At 36.7% G+C, this 20,167-nt stretch overlaps 1 protein-coding gene across 2 annotated transcripts; it reads right to left on the bottom strand.

The window, feature by feature from the left end:
- Positions 1 to 1,210: 1,210 nt before the first annotated feature.
- Positions 1,211 to 10,396, bottom strand: LOC128028556 (galactose-3-O-sulfotransferase 2). 2 transcript variants are annotated; one of them, XM_052615802.1, is made up of 5 exons: positions 10,286 to 10,396; positions 9,940 to 10,169; positions 5,358 to 5,468; positions 3,529 to 4,177; positions 1,211 to 2,873 (listed from the first exon to the last, which is right to left on the bottom strand). In XM_052615802.1, the coding sequence occupies exons 2-5, from the start codon at positions 10,011 to 10,013 to the stop codon at positions 1,914 to 1,916; spliced, it is 1,794 nt and encodes a 597-aa protein (XP_052471762.1). In that variant the 5' UTR covers positions 10,014 to 10,169; positions 10,286 to 10,396; the 3' UTR covers positions 1,211 to 1,913. The 2 variants fall into 2 exon arrangements, with proteins under 2 accessions (XP_052471762.1, XP_052471763.1); XM_052615803.1 differs by lacking the exons at positions 9,940 to 10,169; positions 10,286 to 10,396 and adding an exon at positions 5,623 to 5,782.
- Positions 10,397 to 20,167: the final 9,771 nt, after the last annotated feature.

The following is a 20,167-nucleotide window of genomic DNA, read 5'->3' as shown; positions in this document are numbered from 1 at the left end:
TGCTAGTCACTGAAGATGCTCAATAACTGTTGTTTTATGTAGCAGATGGGTTGCTTGTGGACTCGTTTAATGTTCTGCTGTCGAGGCATGTGGACACAAGCTTTAAAATGTGTTTGGTTAGTGACAAACTCAGATCCCCATATTAAAATCCAAGATGTTTAAAAAGCCTTTCATGTCTATCCAAATACATTCTTTTAACAACAGTGATGAACAATATCTCAGTGAACGCTAGCCTTCAGACACAGCTTTGGCTTTTGGCTGAGTGACAGAAGACAGCCATCACCAGAGAATCCTCTTTTATTAATAAATATGAAACAAATATACTGTAAGCTTTCAGGGATTTGAAATAAAATGGCACACATATACATTATATTTTGCGCAAAGTTTTAGATTAAAGCTCTGAGACTTTGGTTCAGATTTTTTTTTTTTATGAAGGCTGGTAAAACTTGACAATCAGCATTATCCCTTAGCATACTGTTAGTCTGCTCTCACAATTAAAATTGACCTCAATGATGCACAGGGTTTCCAGACCGGTTTTAGAGGGCCATTGAATTAAATCCATCGTTATACAGAACATTTACATTAATTAGGGCTGCACTTGTGAGAAACACGGCTTCATTAAATACTTGAACACTTATACCACACTTTTCATTGTGTTGCATAATAAAACACCAAACCAACAGTGTTTATTTTGAAGAAATATAGCCCAAGTTCACTTTTCAATATGAAATTACATTTATTAGGCTTAAATTATCAAATTAACCAATTAAAAAATTATTTGGACTTTCAGACTTGGATCATGTTCATATGAACTATACTGTATGTGATCGATCTGATGTGTCTGCTGACTTCATAAGTATCAGATTAACACCAGTTCATTCTGAGAAAATTCTAATATATTTTGTTTGTTGATTTCACCTGGTTTGATATTTTTATCTAATACGATGAAGGTCACACATTTTATTTTAGGGGTGTTTTGCTGTTATTTATAGGACTGCAGAATGCAGAGAGAAAAGTGAGAGAAAGCTAAAATGGGATCAGGACGTGAACCAGGTCAGACTCAAACCAGCAGCTCTTATTTGTCCTGTGAACAACTATGCCACAGCACTAGCAAACTGTAAATGTGTGTGACCTTAGTGCTTTTATAGAACACTTCTAAGATTGGAATGTCGGAAACAACACAAAAAAAATCGAACAGATCCGTTCAAAGTATTTTGCATTAGGCTCTGATTTATGTGTCTGAGATTGCCAGTGACATATTTTCCATTTTCTTCCAGTGACATTTAACCACAAATCAGTTGTCACATGCTGCAGAAATAAACAGCTGGATTTACAAAGTGTATGCCTGTTCTCCAAGTTATTCACAATACTGCTGTATAAATCAGTTTCCAAGCATTATAACAAAAACCAAGTTCAGGCGAAGCTGTACTTTTGCATAGGCCAAACACACTTTATCCATGTTATTTTAACTTCTGACTCACTCTGGAAACCTAAACCATTGTTTCTAGAAAACCAGCTTAGCCATAATGAGCAGAAAGGTTTGCATTTTACAAAAACACAACAGCTGAAAGGCCTCTTCCAATCTAAAATGGAAAATCATACAAATTAGATGATTTATTTTCAAACAGAAAGTGCAAACAAGGTAAAGAAGACGAATAATGCTGAAATGATACTGACAAAATCCTTGGTTCATTTCGATATGGATATCACTGGAAATAATGATCACTTTTAGTTAGGTAAGGGAGTCAGACATTGCTTCAGTGCCTCGCTGGATTCAATTCAGTGAACAATTAATCAAACCTGTCTTTTTGAATGATTCATTCTTCAGTGACTTCATTCTGGTTGGGCTGCATGGTTTTGATTCACTAAACTGAACTTCCTCACAAGAGTCACCTGCACTGGAACAGAATTAGCTAAACTTGTTTAAGCTGTTCATGCATGCTGACTTTATTAGTATTGTTATGTGAGGTATTGTTCATCATTGCTGTGTGAACATTTGTCTCAACATTGCGCTTAACAGCTCTGTGCGCTGCAGTGCTTTTGGAAACCCCAATCTTTTTTTTCGCAGCGGCAGCGGCACTCAGCTGAGGGAACTGTTTAGTGTACAACGCTGAGGTGTACTGCAGCTCAGGTGTAATCAACCTCTGACAAAGCTGACGAGTGTCATTGTTTAACCCCAGTCGGAGGTTATAACCTTGAATAACTGCTACACCATACTGAAAGGGCTTCAGGGATGAATCCTGGACCTGCGCAGGATCTACCGCCCCTCCTTCCTGAAGACATGTTTTCTCAAGCTTTCTCCTCTTGGCCCTCAGAAGTATAACTTCCTGTTGGAGCTTCGCCCGCCCGAGTGTGGATTCTATGCGTTTCCAGAAAGTGGCATTAAAGTGCTGATACAATCGCCAGTCAAGTGAATTCCACTCTTTTAACCGCTCTGCGGTCTCTGTCCTCAAGGGCCTGCGCGAGCGCTCACTGCGACTGTTGAGGCGGAAAGATAAAACGTCATCCAGTGACCAGCAGAGGGCATGTTTTAGAAGCACCAGCGATTCATCAAAATACTCTGAGATGAGGATCAGCGGAAAGTCACGTTCCACAGCGGCAATGACCTCGGCGCTACGTTTGTCCAGCTCGGTGTCGTTCTTAGGTGCTGTATTATCCAAACCGAAGTCAAAGGTCAAAATGTTACGTGCATAGTGGTTATAAGGCACAGACGCATTGTAGCTCCGCCCACCCTGGATCAGGAACTCCTCAAGGCTTTTGACACCACGGAAAGCTGGGATTGATTTGTAGTAAACAAACAGGGATTCCATCATCGCCACTGGATTCCGAAGAATGGAAAAGTAGAATGTATCTTTAGGCATCACTTTCCTGACCTGCAAGTCAGAAAAGACAATACAGACTTATGAATAAAATATTATATTCAGCTTTTCATCACTGTTTTAGAGTACATGCTGATGAAATTTTGACCTCTTGCTCAAGTCTTGACAAAATTGCAAAAATATTCACCTCAAAGGTTATTGATACAAGGCATTTAATGTTTAATATAACATTGAAAACACAGAATAATAAATACAATTAAGTTAAAAAAAGCAACATGATGCAATTTATTTAATCAAAAAGCGTCCAAGTTTTAATGCATTGTCATTTTTTTTTTACCTTGTGCTGCAAAAAAAAACAGCCACACTCCAAATTAAACATTATAGATACAAAATAAATTAATAAATTAGTAAATAAATATTACAAATAAAAAAAGCATTATATTTTTATCTGTTCTTATGCATCACTAGGATAATTGTTTTGCTGTCACCATCAACAGCCAGAAAAAAAAAAAAAAAAGTTTCCAACTCTGTTTTCGGTCTAAATTGTAATATAAACCAGGTGAATGATAGATGTCAAAATCTCAAAATTGACCAGTGCATGAAAATTTTTTTTTGCCTTTTGTGTCTTGGCTTAATATAATAAATATTCTATTATTTATCCAATCCTGCAACAGCCTCCAAAGGCTGGGTAATGTGCTCTCAGACTGACCTCCTGTGATCTGAATCTCATGTGGTTGCACAGGATGTGGAACTCCTTCACGCTGCGAGACCTGACACCCTCCACAAAGTGTGCTGCAAAGAATATTGGGTAAAATAACTGGCTCTGCATTTTCACTGGCAAGGCAAAGGTCAGATTATGGCTTTCCCCATAACGATAGAGAATGTTCAGTATAGTGCTGCTGGCGGTCTTGTGTGTCTTGAGGAAGACGATATGGTTTCTGGGCTGACACATCACAGTGTCGTCAACTAGTGATTTTACTGCATGTTTACCAGCTTTGTCATCAGAGGGTGGAGGTGTTTTCATTTTTGGGATCCTTTTGGGGAAATCTGGCCTCTGTGGATTCTTTGGAAAATCTTGGTCAAGCCATAGTTTATTCGCCTCTATTGGTGGAGCTGCTTTGGTAGTGCTAGAACGCTTTTTTCTTGTATCCTCCAAGACTTGGACCCTCTCCTCTTCTGAATGAGGGTTTTCACTCTTGTCTTTTCTTTGTATGAAAGCTTGCTGGTCTACTGGTTCCTCAAAAATGGCTGCTGAGACAGACCAAAGATTTTTCCAGTCTCTGTTCTTTATGGGCCCGTGCATCTCTGCAGGCATTCTGACCAGCTGCTCGCTCACAAGTTTCAATTCCTTGGAGCTCCTGAGAGTGAGAATGAGAGAGAGAGAGAGAGAGAGAGAGAGAGAGATATGCTGTCCCTTATGGAACCAACACAAATCAATCATATTTTTGGCCTCTATAATATAATCCCATTAATGTAAATATTGTCCCATGCAAGCTGTAAAATCAGAGTCAAATATAATAATAAAATTTTTACGTTCATAATTAATTAGTAATTTTGACAAGATATTTACATTGCATATTGTCCAATGCAAGCTGTTAAATCTGAGATGTTTATAATACTTCTTATATGTTTATAAGTTTGTAACTTGGTCAAGTTTTTTTTTTCCTTTTACATTGCTTTTAAAACAAATAAAATAAAAACAATGCAAGCTGTTAAAAATAGATATTATATTCATATGACAGCTGTACTCAATTCCAGTTCTCCAGACCTCTGCCTTGCACATGTTGTATGTCTCTCTCTGTTAACACACCTGATTCAGATAATCAGCTCGTTAGAAGTGAGCTCCGTGCATGAACTGTGTTCCCACTGACATGGTCCCTCCCTACACAGTGTTCATTGCTCTCTACTCCCTGAGCAGAGGAAATCTGTTCAAGTTACCTCACTTCTGAACATTCATTCACGGATTTGCGCTGCCCAACGTCTTCACACACGAACAAGCGTGATATAATATACATATTCAAATAAATACAATTTAAATGCACGTCTCGCACAGTTCAATGCACTTTAAATGGAACATATACATTCTCTTTGAACTGGAATCAAGGCGGAATATCCTGTGGTGTTCACTTCTCAGGGCACTTATGTTCGAATGGAGAAGTGATCCTCATATCTGTCTCGCGAGTTTAGCTGTAACCCTAATCAAACACACGAGTTTGCAATGACTTCAGGATCATTAGAAAATCACAGGTAGGTTAGTTTGATGAGGATTGGAGCTAAAGTCTGCAGGACAGTGGATCTCCCGAGCCAGATTTGAGGATCATTGGAGTAGATAAAAGTGACATACAAAATGTGCAGAGCAGGCTGGCGCGAGGACTTGAATTGAGAACCGCTGTATGTTTACAATATATGCTTATAATAAGTTCGTTACCTTAACAATGTATTTGTACTGCCCTTAATTGAAATATCGTCAAATGCAAAGTTGAAGTCTTCCTCGGTCTGTTTATGACCGATGTCGATGCATAAGTTACCATGAGTTACCTGGCCTGTCGGGCGACTCCCATCATCTGCAGAGCCACGCAGAGGACCGTCAGGAACATCAGAGAGAACCACATGAAGCGCATGCGACTGCAGCACGCCGCTCTCACGCACCTGCAAACACACGGGTCAGAAAGAAGCACAGGTTCAACAGCAACAGTGAATGTTAGTGAGATATGTGCATGATATATGTGCATATACATTCTAGCTGAACAGACGATAAGGTCAAGTGTAATGTGGGAGATCATTTGGTGATCGATTATCTAACCGTTGAACCATTGTGTTCAGCGACGCAAATGTTGCGAAGGCATCAGCAGTTCCTGTTATTAAAGGGCATACTGCAGGTTAGACCCCATTAAGAAAGAAAAATGCACTTCAACAACGCCAAACCGGAAATTACGCAATGAGAGGGCGAGCGCAGATACATGCAGTTTTCCTCTGTATATGCTTAGATTTTTTTATTATCTTATGTATTAATTTATTTCTTTATTTTTATTTTAGTTATTTGTCTTTATTTATTTAAATTTGTTTGTGAAACTTTACAAGGTGTGATATGTTTTCCCTTGTTTGTAAAGTAGAGGTTCTAACTGTTCTGTATTTTATTTATAGTATTTGTTTAATGTTTGATGCATAATAATAATAAAAAAAAGATTTATACCATAGGAAAACAATGGATCACAATGACAGATCAGACACTGAGGAAATTGTAAATGTTTATTTAGACTCCAGCCATATAATTATGAGGCTGCTTTGCGGCCAAGAGAGCAGGGATAGGCCAGGCTTAGACAGAACAGTCAGAGATGACAAATATGGGTTGTGTGAAGACCAATTTGGTGCCCTATAGGCAAGATTTTAGCTTGTGCTCCTTCTGTGGCAGCCAATTTTACCACTGATCATTCACACAGAAACAGCATATATTTATGACGTAAAACAAATAAAATATGACAAGACACACAAAATAAATAAATAAATAAATTGAAATTAACTCAGGTAGTTGAAGTAGAGAACATTATCATCCAAAGGCAGCTACAATACTAACATTTAAATCATATTTTTTTTATTTCAGACATTCTTAAATGTAGGGATGATTTATAATGTATTTAAGCGAAAGACAAGATAGAATGAAAATATATGAGTAAAGGAAGAATATGGTTTGTTGCTTTATTAGCCTATATTTTTTAAAATCTAAATTAGACTGAATCATTTCAAAACATAAAGCAAAAACTGAATGGTCTGAAATTAGCTTTGTGAAATTAGGCTACATAAAACATACCAAACAGCGGATGGGCTTAATGATAATGCAAATTCACTCTCTGTCAGCAGGTGGTGCTTAAGGAACAGCAGTGATGCATTGTTTTCTTGATTACAGGTAGGGTTGGGAATCGTTAGAAATTTTCTGGTTCCGATTCCGGTTCCGGTTCCACCTAACGGTTCCGGTTCTGATTCCGGTTCCATTAAAATCATTAAACAGTTATTAAGAAATATGGTAAGGAAAAATGCACAATACTCAACTACTCAATGTTCAACACTGTTTATAACTTACTGTCAACTTAATTTAAAGGTTGGCAATGTCAAAATGCAACATATATTACAGTGTACAGATCTTTATAAGTAGGGTAGGGTATTTTTAGAAATTTTCTGGTTCGGCTTCTGGTTTCATTTAAATGAACTATGTTTTTTGTTATTTTACCTTCACTGAATGTAGCGTTGCTGGAAGGTAGTAAGTAAGGTTGAGTAATGCTAGTCCATCAATCAGCATGTGTTTCAAAGTTGATGTTTTTTACCCATCAATAACGTTTTGCTTTTCAAGCATGAATAAGCTTGTTGACCAGATAGTCCCTTGAGGACACTTGTTAATTTCCCTTAATTAATGAAATATAAACGGTTAAACTTAAACATGTATACACACTCTCCATAAAGTCCCTATTTTACAAATAATAATGCAGTCAGGAGATGGTGTGATGCAATGAGTGGTTTCCACATTTTTAAACATTTAAAAATGCATTAAAATAAATATTTTCTATCACTTTGTTTATCACTCTTGAAATTACCTGTACACTAAATAATCTAACCCTCGTACTTGTATAACAATAGCAGTCTATTTATTTAGTGGTCCAAGTTGAAGCCATTATGTGTATTAATGACAATATGGGACAATTATAATGTAATTTAGTGGCGTCAGGTGCAGCGGGCTGCCATTAGATGTACAGTCAGACAAAACGATGTGCAGTTATCAAAGGTGCAAGTGCACATTCAGTCGTGGAAAACAATGTGTTCGGCAATTAAAGACGGGACAGCACAAAGAGTTTGTGGATGCGCGTCATTGGAATCAATGTGCTCAGTAATTAAAGAGGCAGGGAGGTGTGTCTTTTATTCGGTTCGTAACATCCTTTCAAAGAACAAAACCGGTTCTGAATAAGAATTTAGGGTTCCCATCCTTAATTACAGGTGTTAACACTAAATGCATTATACTGAGGCAAGGTGAAAGGAAAATGCCATCTAAACTGTTTCGTAAGACAGTCAGTTCCCCTCAGAGATACATTCCTAATTTGCACATTGTGAACAGTGAGCTTACTCTGCCTGCTAGTGCTAATGTATTTACTCCTCTTTTTGTCACACCAGCCCCCACAGGAAATGGACCTAGAGGACCCCACCTCCTGGAGCGTGAACCTGTGGGGAATCCTCAAGCAGAAGTTGGAGAAGCACGGTGCGTCTAACATCCAGCAGCTCCGTGATGTCATTATGGAGGAATGGAAGAGGATCCCAGCAAAAACCTGAGCAGCTCTGGTGAATTCAATGCCTAGGAGGATTCAGGCACTGCTAGATAACAATGGTGCTCACACAAAATATTGACACTTTGGACACTGTTTTGACATGATCACTTAGGGTGTACTCACTTTTGTTGCCAGATATTAATGAAAAGAAAATAATGGCTGTATGTTAAATGCATGTTCACCCAAAAATGAAAAATAAATTAATTACAGACAGTCATCTACCGGGTTAAAATTAGACTGCGGTCACACATGCACAGAGAATGTTTTTCTTCAGACCAAGGAAACCACTATTGCTGAAACAGCAGTCCTTTAGTACAAAAAACTCCAGCAGAACTGTTTAAGATCCAAGTTACTTCACAAAAGACAGAGCAAATCAGTCAGGGAACAGAAGGCTTTAGTGTGTTAACACATTTTACAGCTTCATTTACCTATTCTAATATATGGTTTACTTCCCATGGCTTGTTGCAAATGACTACCTCTTTGCGTAATTTACTTTGTGTCTACAGCGCAAACCACAAGAGATCCAGTTTAAAGTATGTGTGGGTTTAAATTGAATTATATTGTCTAAATGGACTCCTTTTTAAGCATCCACAAGTTCATTTCATGATGAATACAGTCAAGGTTACAAAGCTAAACATATTTTCTTGTGAAAATATGAAAAAAATACTTTTTAATGACCATACTGACTTGCATGAAATTGAGTTTGAAATGGAAGTCTGCCTTTAATTCATCAACAGATGAATAAAGGAGTGAGGTAAACAGCTTTAAACTATTTTCCAGCATACTAACGAGAACAGCCTGTATTTATCTCTCCAAAAGATTTTATAACCTCATGAACAAGTTAACTGTTTAAATGTTTTATAAGAATTGGAGGCCATAAAGACTTGGTATTGTCAAATTTTAAACAATATTCCTACAAGTACTGAACATGTATGAATGTTTATCCTCAACATGTTTTGAACTGTAAAACACCACAATACATAGTAACTATTTTTCCCCCTCATTATGAAAAACAGTGACTTAGTGAAGGCTGTGGTCACAGAGAGAGAAACACATGCAAACAAGAGGAAAAAAAAATTAACTAACAAAACCTATCAAGTTCCCTTCAGCCACAGAAACATCTAGAATAGGCAGCTCAACCTCAATCTCTTGTCACTTTATAACACATGCACACAAAACACACTTGTATGCCATTTTTCCATAATGGTATTTAATTATTTAGGGTGGGAATAAATGAACGCATCTTCCCAGTATGTTATAATGCATCCATGGACCCCAACCAGATTCAATGTCTAACACAAACATCTGTTTCTTCAACATAGATGGTTTATGTCATTGTCAATAAAATTATGATACCTACTTTAACTTTTGTTTCACAGGAGTAAAAAAAAAAAAAATAATCTTTTGAAGAACAGAATACAGTACATGGAAACTGAATACATGGAAACTGTATTCACAAACACAAATTAAATACATTAATTTGATAACAGAATAACAGAAAAGTAAACTAGAAAACTAGAGAACATTAAATACAACTTAATTTGTGCGACTGTGGGATCTGTGCAGCCTATATATTGTCACTAAGTGAGAAATAAAACAATGAGACCGGATAAAACTCTACTTGGTTCTTTGAAACACAATAAACAAAGCGGTGAAGAGTTTCAGAAGGAGCGCGCGCATCATCGGGGTGACCCGGCGCGCCTCGCGCATCCAGCGGTGCACTCACAATTTTCTAAGACGGTAAGTAAGATGCATTCTGAAAGGAAAGCGAATACCGAGGCATCTATATTGTAAATTCAGAGTTCACTTACGTGGCCCACGGTGATGGGGTTCCCAAGTGAAATGTTCTCCGCTCTCGGCCCGCGATTCTCTGATGCGGGAGCATGTCGCTCGCTTGTACCGGAGACGACTCCCCCGAACAAGTCCCCCCACCGGCCCTCGGACCTCCGGAGTCGTCAAACGCTCCTCCGAACTCGTGAAACACCGCTATCCGTCCCCCAGGTACACTGCTGGGACTCCTCCCGCTAACAACCGATTGGTTCTGAGGAAAAGAGAGAGAGAACTAGACAGAAAAAAGGAGCGAGTGAAAGATAAACAAAGCTTCCATTGGCGAAATGTACAGCTATGACAGAAAAGGTAGATTTAATGTAGTAATACCGGGAAAGAATGTAGAAACCACGTCCTGAGTTAGAGGAGCATTCCTAAAAGCTGGGTGTTTAAGACACAAGCAATGATGTTAATAGTAATGGTAGGAGACGTAATCAACTTCAGTGCCTTCCTGTGATCATACTGAGTTCATTACAGACTGAGCACACCTGTCTTCCCTCTCTCTCTCTCTTTCTGTGCGCACTGATGGCATTGGAGGAGAGCAAGAAGTAAAATCCGTTCTATGTGCCCTTGTTGTTCTTCCCTGATGAGGGAACTTGATGCTGAAACTCTGAACACTGTGATTGCTTGGAGCAAAATAAAGATAAATAAAGATACTGTACTAATACCAGGAGAGCAGCAGGTAAAAAGAGGAGACAAGAATACAAGAAAGAGGAGGACAAAGTAAGCAAAGAACGGAGGATCAAAGTGTATACAGTACTTAAAGAGTGACTTGCAAGTTTCTTTTTTTCACCCAATGCTTATCAGAAAATTTACAAATAGAAATAGTATATAGAATATATATAGCTAGCCTATATGTACTATATATATGTAAGAAAATAATGACAATTAAGGAACAAAATTTGAATATTTTTTAACTACCTATGGAGACACCCCTTTGTAAATAGCAAAATAATAAAAATAAAATAATATATTATTATAGACAAAATATAATCAGTGTTGTATCATTCAAGGACTTATGAGCACATGCTTTAACAGATTTCACTGTAAATTACAAAAAGTCTCATTAAAAATAGTTTAACAGATGTCTTGTTGATGATAATATAGGCAAGATTATCTATATCATTATCATAATTATTTTCAGTATTATACTTATTAATAGTTTTACTGTACAAGCACACATTCCCACAAAAAGCATCAACAGCTGAATAAACTACTTCGGTTCATAAAAAAACATTGTGCTGCGTCGCTCAGTGCTTCCTGCAGTGATTGCACTCACATGCATAATAAGAAAGGAAGCACTTTCTATTTAGTTTAATTTCAGCCCACGGACAGATCAATAATGATGACATCATCGGTAAAAGCCTGCAGGCTGACACTTTTCCACCAATCGATCAGTCGGGCAGAGAGTGCCTGCCGAATCGTCTGGGAAAGCTCTCCTGCCACAGCAACAGCTCCAACAGGAAGCAGGACAACCGGCAAACATAGGACACCCACACAGAATTCCCTCGCACTGTTCATCTGTGCAAATAACCCTGACACGTACCATTCACCATCAATGTACTCTATCACAGCAGCAGTTTCTAATGTCTGTATCAGGACTTTCAGAACAACAACATTGATCACCTTTTTTTACATTTGCCTTTTGTGTAAAACATGCTAGTATACCAGTATAAAAACTGCCGTAATTTGCAGTGCAGCAAATGCATATTAAACCAGCATGAAAACAAAAACAAAATCATGAATATAAAGTAATATCACACCAGTTTAAAATGTGCAGTACGACAGTACATGCTATAGCTTTAGATTAGCACAATAGTTGGATACAAAATTCTGCCTTCAGGCATCTCTCTATAAATAGCTGAAAATGAGAGGGGGGCGTTCAATAATTCAATTATTCTACCACATTAAAAATGAGAGAGAGAGAGAGAGAGAGAGAAGGTCATGTGTTCAAAAAATCTGCTGTTCCATTTCTCAGTTCATACAAAGACACACAAAAACACACAAAGATTGTGTGCTTGTTGCACCCGGGTGTAACTCATCATTCAATTGAAATCATAACGAACCAAACTTGTGTACATTGAAAATCTATGTTAAATATATGAAATAAAAGGTCAAGACAAAATTAAATTTTAGACTTTTCAGAAAAGGTTAATCTATCATCTATATAAAGGACTGATGAATATTTCAAATAAGAAAAAATATGTTTTGTTCATCATTTACATTGTAAGTAATTGGTGTTGAAGTGTGTAGCTTGTCTTTGACGTGGGTGTATAAAATTTACGGTTTAGCATATTACACTATTAAACTGAGGCAAGCAGTACTCCTTTTCCAGTGTGTGTGTGTGTGTGTGTGTGTGTTTAAACAGTGATGTGGGAGTACAGCTGGGCCCTGGTGTTTGCTGATCCAACAGTGACGCTCAAATAAGACCCATATATTTCCCTCTCTCTCTCTCTCTCTCTCTCTCTCTCTCTTTCTCTCTCACAATCCCTTTTTTTTCAATTTACTTACTCTTTAACCTCTCAAAGTAATGTGTGTTTATTGCTGTAATAAACAGCATATCCTGAATCACCCAAGGTAAATTATTCTTATTTGATGATGATGTCACACATGGACCTGGAATGTAAAGTTTGACTATAGGCTCAGATTTGCTACCATTAATCCAGTGGAAACAGAATAACGCCAGTGTGTGAGCGCGTGTTGTGAACGTGTGAATGTCCTGGTGGATTTCTAAAGACCATCTTTCACTGTCATGTGTGATTCAACATTATAACTACTTGCTAAAAGTACATAATGATATCCTGCGCACTGACCATCTCAGCCAAATACTCCCCACAAGTCCCGTTAAATCACCACACACTCTCCCACTACAGCCATTAAAAGTCAAACATCACCCATAACATTCAGTGAACCAAAACACACACGCAAAGACAGAAGAAGAAGCAGGCTCTCAGTGGTTTAAAATAAGCATGTGTGTGTGTGTGTGTGTCCTGTGGTTGAAGTGGTGAATAATGCAACAAGCCCTTTAAAGTTTTATACAGAAAAAAAGAAGTCTCAGAAACCAGATCTGGATTTATACAACAGCCCCTCTCTCTCCTTTCTCTTGCATTAATGCAAAGTCACTGACACGAGACAAAAACTGAAAAGAACCACTGAATTCATGAAAATGAATTATAGACAGAAAGACACACAAAATCTATAAACCCTGGGTTTATACAAGAATGAAGTGAACATAAACAACACTTGAGACACATAAAAGATGCATTCGAGTTTTGCTTGCCATGTATGTAAAACTTTCTCATTCTAAACAGCATTAGCACCATCACTGGTTTTAATTGAAAATACCACTAATAGGAAAAATCATGCCTGTATCAAGTTTTGGAGAAACCTTCACGTGCATGTAAAAAATTTGCAAAGCAGTTTAAACAATTAAGAAACATTAAGTGAATAAGTGTAAATAGGCCATAAATATGAGAGCGATCAGTTAATTCTACAAAGCAGGAGTCTGAGGAGGAAAATTTTTTCAGTCAAACTAAACAAAAAAAAAAGAGCAGAGTTGGCACGTTAAAACCATTCCCACTTTAACCACTTTGGAAACTATTCTATGACTTCCTTTTTCTCATTTTTCTCTTCACAGCCAAAAAAACTCAGTATGGACTACATTACCCATAAGCCCAAGTGCTGGACTCCATCAATTTGCTCTCCATCAGAACCAGATGCTTTCCATCCCTGTTTGACAAATTGATGTTCTTTCAGCTCAGGAATGTCTAGCTCTCCATTATTTGGTCTTCTACATTGCTATTTTTTTCTTTTTAAACGTACATTTCTCTCCTATCTTCTCTTATCTCATTCTTCCTTGTACAGACATGCTCACATAATGTACATGCTCACATGCTCAAAATCTCTCTCAACCACAAGCCACTGGATACAACAGTCCTATTCAGAGCCTGTAAAGAGACAGATGTAGAACAGTTAACATGTTAAAATAAATTTGGAGTGAAATAAACGGAGCACATGTGAAAAAAATAGCCCAATGGTGAAAAAGAGACTTTTAACATATGCAATAAATAGAACAACAAATTTGTTGAATAATAACATTTATATAATGGTTCAAAAGTCATAGATTTCATTACAAACCCAAACATTTCTTATAAAATACTTCCAGACCAAAATAATTAAACTATATTAAACAGTTGATAAAAACATCACAATAATCCATAACTAATCTCCTCTATTCCATAAGTTAATCATAATCTTTGATCTGTGCATATTTGTGCATCTTTTTGATCTTTGATCTGTGCATATTTCTTTACTGATTAAGGCAAGACAACTTTTTCAATGGAGAAAGCAATATTATGGATAGAGGACTCATATTTTAACCAAAAGCAACAGTTTGGAGCTGAAACTGTCTTGATGGATTCGGTTCTTACAAACATGCTGCTTTTCACTTCACAAGACATTAACTGATGGACTGGAGTGGTGTGGATTACTTCTGGGTTATTGTGATGTTTTTCTCAGCTGTTTGGACTCTCATTCTGGTGTGTGTGTGTGTGTTGTAGTCTGTTATGCTTTCTTGATGATTCACTCATTTTATTGAATGCTCAAACAATGCCAGCGCTGTCTGGACCCCAGTAAACACACACACACACATAAAGTCCCAATGAATTCTAAGAAGTGACTCGCTCGAAGGAACATGTGTCCTTTTCCATGTCTTCTTGATTTCAGTATATTCAGAGCACTTAGTTCAGTTCTATATAAGTAGGATTAGTATTTTTAGACCAGTAAACCTGAACAGCCCCAGAGGAATAATTCCCAAAAACCATACTTTTTTATCTCACTTTCTCGATCTCTCACTTTCCATCAGATCTAGTCAAGTCATCATCACAAAAAGTGTCAGTGGTCACTAAGGAGGCGGTGTTCCCGTTTCAACTCTTTGGGGATTCATATTATGTCTGGCTTAGAAAAAACCTACTTTAGAGACGAGGCCCAATCGACTCGAACAATGCCAGAGACTTCTAATCATCATCCTGCTCCTCAAAGACAAGACCTGAAAGCAAATGTTGAAGAAAAAAAAACTAGCTTTTAATCTTTTCACAAACATGTTAGAATGTTTTCTAGGTAGTGAGCAAAAGCATCCGAATTTGTTGATCAGCGAACAGACTGGCACAATTGACGTCTGGTACAAATGTTGCTCGTAAAGTGAAGTCAGACACATTGACAAACAACTGACCTTCTTGAAATATTGAACACAGAATTGGGGAAAACAGTGTTGTACTAGGCTCTTGCAACAAATAGAAAGTCTTTCAAACAGGGTGAAGCATCTCCTGTCCCGAAATATAGAAGGCATCCACTGTTCAGGTCTTCATTGTGGATAGGAAAGCAAACACCAAAACTCATAGAGAGAAAAGATAGAATTAACCTTCACTATGATACGGCTGGCAATCAATTTTATCCAAAACTATTTACATTGCATTTAAGGTAGACATTTTTACATTTGATCAGTTCTTGTTTTGCTTGGGAATCAAACCCATGACCATGATCTTTCTAGCACTGTTTTCCACCGGCAATATGTCTGAAAGAAAAAAAAAAATGTCTCTTTTTTAGGGCTAATCAATGTAAATAATTAGGGTACACTATATTTTAAGGACCCATTCTCACTGTTAATGTCTTATTCTGCATGATTTTAGATCCCTTAACCCATTATCTAAACTTAACAACCTTACAGTCTAAGTAGCAAATTTAGCTTATAGTTTTGATTTGAATACACAGTCTTGTGAATTACTTGTGAATAATATAAAGTGTTATCAGCTGTTTGAAAGAAAACCAATGTCGTTTAACAATTAATAGATATTTCTTAGCTCAGAAAAAATATTCATTTAAGAGCAATACTGTACAAATAATAATGTTTTAGTGGACAAATATTGGTAATGCTCATGTTTTGCTCACAGTTTTGATGTGAATGCAATGCACCATACATCATTTGTTTAAAGAAATCGAAATATTTTAGTCATCCACAGTTCAAATCAGATCTAAAAAAGTTTTCACGCCCATGATCGGAACTTCATGCAACTCCATGGAATTCCATTGATCTCCATCAGGAATGAATGACTTCTGGACTGTCGTCTGTCAGAAATAGTGAAGAGTAAAGACATACTCAGGGTTAAGGGTTTTGCAAGCAGCTGTTGAAGCGAGGTCTGCTATTGTTATCTTGCTGAGGCAGACAATAAAATGTGCAAATATTACTATAGTTTTGCATTGATGGAGGGACCCTAGACCTATCTAGAGAGCTGAATATCATCCATAGATGCTCTTTTGACTTAAGCAACCATCCAGAGCACCTTAGCAGCCACATAACAACACTTACATTGTGGCATGTTTTACATGAGATAGCAGTGCTCACACTTTCTTCAGACAATGACAAAAAAATCTTGTTTACTTTGAAGGTTTCTACTGGTTTACATTCCATTTCTCATCTCTGACCTCTCTTTCCATTCTCTCTCTCTGCTCACAGACCACCCGTCGTTTGTTTCTGCTACTTTTCCTTTCCTTGCTTCTCTTGCATTCTGTTCTTCCCTTTCCCTTTGTCTCAGTCTTTCTCGCTCTCAGTCGGACAGTGTTCCTTCTGTGTTGTGACCTGCTTTAACAGTAACAGTAGAACTGAGCTAAAGCAATACCCCAGACTCTGTGAGAGTATGTGTGTGTGTGTGTATTTCGACAATTCAGTGGACTAAATGTGTGTTCTCACTGGCTTTAGTAATTTGTTCATTATTCTTGTAAGTGGTGTGCATATACTGGACATTAGGAAACAGGGAAATATTATTTAAATAACAGTCAAACCATCCAGTGTTATCACTGCACCCAGCTGACCCTGTGTCTGACCACAGAAGAGTTCACAATGATTTATCTTGAATGGTTCGACTGTCACAAGGCAGCTATGCAATTAAATAAAGAACAAATTGACTTTCTGGCATTTTCTCTGAATTCTCTGATATTTTAACAATAGAAATATATCAGAAGATACAAACAAATCTCAAAAATATCTCGAACGGTGCTCAGATGAGCAAAACTACCAAAGTCTGCAGTCAAAAGACGAAGATTCCTATATAAACTGACCCAGACATAAAACTTTCTTATTTAATTCTTCCAAAAGATTTGAGCTGATAATTTAATGTCTTGTGTATTCATTCTGTCTGTTAACAATTGTCTCATTCATGGCTGTTTTTATTTCTCCTGAAGAGTTTTATTAGAAACATCTGTTAAAACATAAATGAAACAACCCGAATCCCCATGGAGTCTTCCTTGTAAGAGCCTCTGAGTAACGATTCTTCCTCTGGGTTTATAACACTCACACTAGTCCTGTCATGTTTGAAGAGGAATGTGATGAGGAAATGAGTTTGATAAGCCTAATATCTATAGGGCAAACAGTGGACTAGTTTCACAACAGTAATCAGAAAGTTTAAGTGTCTGGTTCCCAAATGTTTCAAAAAGGACCGAATACAGGAAGTTGGAGTTTCTGTTCCTTCAGCCAAACAGTGCATTAGGAAAGAAGACAACAGGAAATTTTGTTCAAAATAGTCTCAAATTTGTTTATTGCGGCAAAGTTAAGCCAAGTATAGCTCATTAAGTGTGAAGATCACACTGCTGTGATTCATTTCCTGTTTTCAAATTAGTTTCCAAATGATAATAAGTAGTTTTTTATATATCTACCCGTGTGTGTGTAGAATGTAATTGTATACCTATAATTCGCAGTAATCAGACACCAAGCAAAGAGACGTTCTCATTGAATACACACGCAGTCTTTCATAGGTAACTGTGTCTATTGATTCACACATTTGTCTCTGTTAAAGTGTGCTTTAGAGCTTCTGTGAAACATTTGTTGTGTGAGGGCAATAAGTGACAGTGAAGAGAGAGTGTTTATTAACCAAAGCCCTTCTTCCAGCTCAGATTGAATGATTGTGAGGTATTGTTCGTGAACACAGTGCGCCATCTGCTGGTAATTATGAAAACACAACCAATTGGAAAAAAATAATATAAAGTGTGAATCGTACAGTACAGTAATGACTGATTTTAATCAAGGTCTTACAACTAGTTCTAAGTATTATACTTTTTTTATTAGAATATCAACACATCACAGTATAAATTATTATTCTTATTATTATTTCTCTCCAAACATTTCTCACACATCCTTATCATAATATTTTAGATTTTTTTTTATTAAATATATATATATATATATATATATATATTTTTTTTTTTTTCAAATTTTGAAATTGTTATTCTCTTGACTATTACTATGTGATCTTGACTATTTTTAATGATAACTTTCATTAGTCTATTATTAATGTAATACAATAAAAAACACCAGACAGATCTTTTGAGGATGAAAACCAGTATAAATTAAAATCAGTACAGCAAATACTAGGTTGATGTAGAAATGTAAGAGTTAAACACACACACACACACGCACACACACACACACACACACACACACACACACACACACACACACACACACACACACACACACACATATATATATATATATATATATATATATATATATATATATATATATATTGATGGTATTATACTTTTGCCATTTTATTGCGTATATGAGTGAAGCACAATAACAAAGCTCATTAGTTACAACTTACTTAATAAAAAAAAAATTAGGGTGTTTAATTTTCATGAAAATGTCTCAATGAAAGAAAAAATAACATACTGAAATTGCACAATTTTATTTTAGTGCCAAATTAAGCGCAATACTAATAGAGTATGGTTTTTCGATTATGTTAATAGAGTACAAGTTACTTAAATTACTCAAAAATTATTTACTTAATTTAATTATTTTTATTAGATATTTTTAATGAGAGTGCTAAATTTATTTTTTAAATTATATATATATATGTTTTTTTTTTTTAGTTAACATTTTAAATAAAAAGTATTTAAAAATATGCTTATACACTCCTAGTTTTAGACTACTACCAAGTTTGGCTGTTCTGACTTTCAATAGCTGATGATCAAATATCCCAAAACCCATTAAAGCCTGTAAAGCTCATAAATTACTTCTGTTGACAAAAAACCTCCAGGTCGTGTAAGTTCTCTGGTGCCTTGCATGCTCTGCACGTCTGAATTCTCCTCACAGCGCTCAAAGATGCAGAGGCCCAGCTTGGCCTCAGGACTATTGAGAGACTGCACAACTTTCACAAAGGCTCTGAACCGGCACTGATGCTCGAGGAGGCAACACAAGGTATGTTAAACAGGATCTTTTTCTGCAATTTCAGTTCGTTTTATTAGTAAATATCTTTCACTTACCCTTATGTCTTTTGTATGACTGATACTTTCAAGGAAGACGACCGGTCAAACGATCTTCCCACTTCTCAAGTGTTGTTCTACAGAAGAAAGTAAATCACAGAGGTTTGAGAGTGATTGAGAGTGATGAGAGTGATTAAATTATGACAGATCTTTTGAGTGGAACATCCCTTTAATCATGAGTAAATGTTGGAGAAAGAAGTCATTTATACATAAATATATCATTGGTATATTCACCTCACCAAATGATTGTAAATAAACAAGGTTTGCTCTGTGGCAACATACAAAAGTTAGCTAGCTGTTATCTGTTATCTAGTTTGCAGGGAAGACCTTCAGATTCCTTATCATTACAATAAACTGAGGCCATTGGCTGTGTGATGCAACCATTCTGTATTCAAATAGCAACTCACCGTAAATGATGAGCTTGTTTTGCCCCACGGGAAGCTGTTCATAAACTGCCATAAAAATATTTTATTTGTTGATATTTTTATGTTGATATACTTTTGTGTGGAGCTCTCATTTAGATAAGATGGCCCTGTTACAACACTACAGTTTCCCACAGGCAACTGTTTTTATTTGGAAATTTTCAAGTTAGCTTCACATCACCTCCAGAAATATCATTTTAGTGGCTTTTTAAGTAAAGAGCAACATTTATTGTGTGTGGTTACTTACCAGTGCTAAATTGTACAAGTGTGGTCTTGCACAAATCTTCAATTTCTCAATTCTTTCTCCTAGAAAGCACTGAGATTAAAGACAGACTTTGGAGCTTCTCATATTTTACTCCTGAGGAAAAGGAGCCCAGTAAAGTCACATTTTGGGTCATTTAGAGTTTCAGAAAAGATAAAAAACAATGTCTCACACTGTGCTCAGGTCTGTCTGCAATCAGAAGTCAGAGATCCC

Source organism: Carassius gibelio, chromosome A15, assembly GCF_023724105.1.
Source record: "Carassius gibelio isolate Cgi1373 ecotype wild population from Czech Republic chromosome A15, carGib1.2-hapl.c, whole genome shotgun sequence".
Lineage (NCBI taxonomy): Eukaryota > Metazoa > Chordata > Actinopteri > Cypriniformes > Cyprinidae > Carassius > Carassius gibelio.
This window is presented reverse-complemented; position numbering and strand designations above follow the sequence as displayed.

Coding starts and splice junctions, on each gene's coding strand:
- LOC128028556 (XM_052615802.1), bottom strand. CDS start 10,013: ATGCTCCCGCATCAGAGAATCGCGGGCCGAGAGCGGAGAACATTTCAC. Junction 5,469..9,939: donor ACCCCATCACCGTGGGCCAC/GTAAGTGAACTC, acceptor GTGTGTTTGCAG/GTGCGTGAGAGCGGCGTGCT. Junction 2,874..3,528: donor TGAGATTCAGATCACAGGAG/GTCAGTCTGAGA, acceptor TCTGACTTGCAG/GTCAGGAAAGTGATGCCTAA.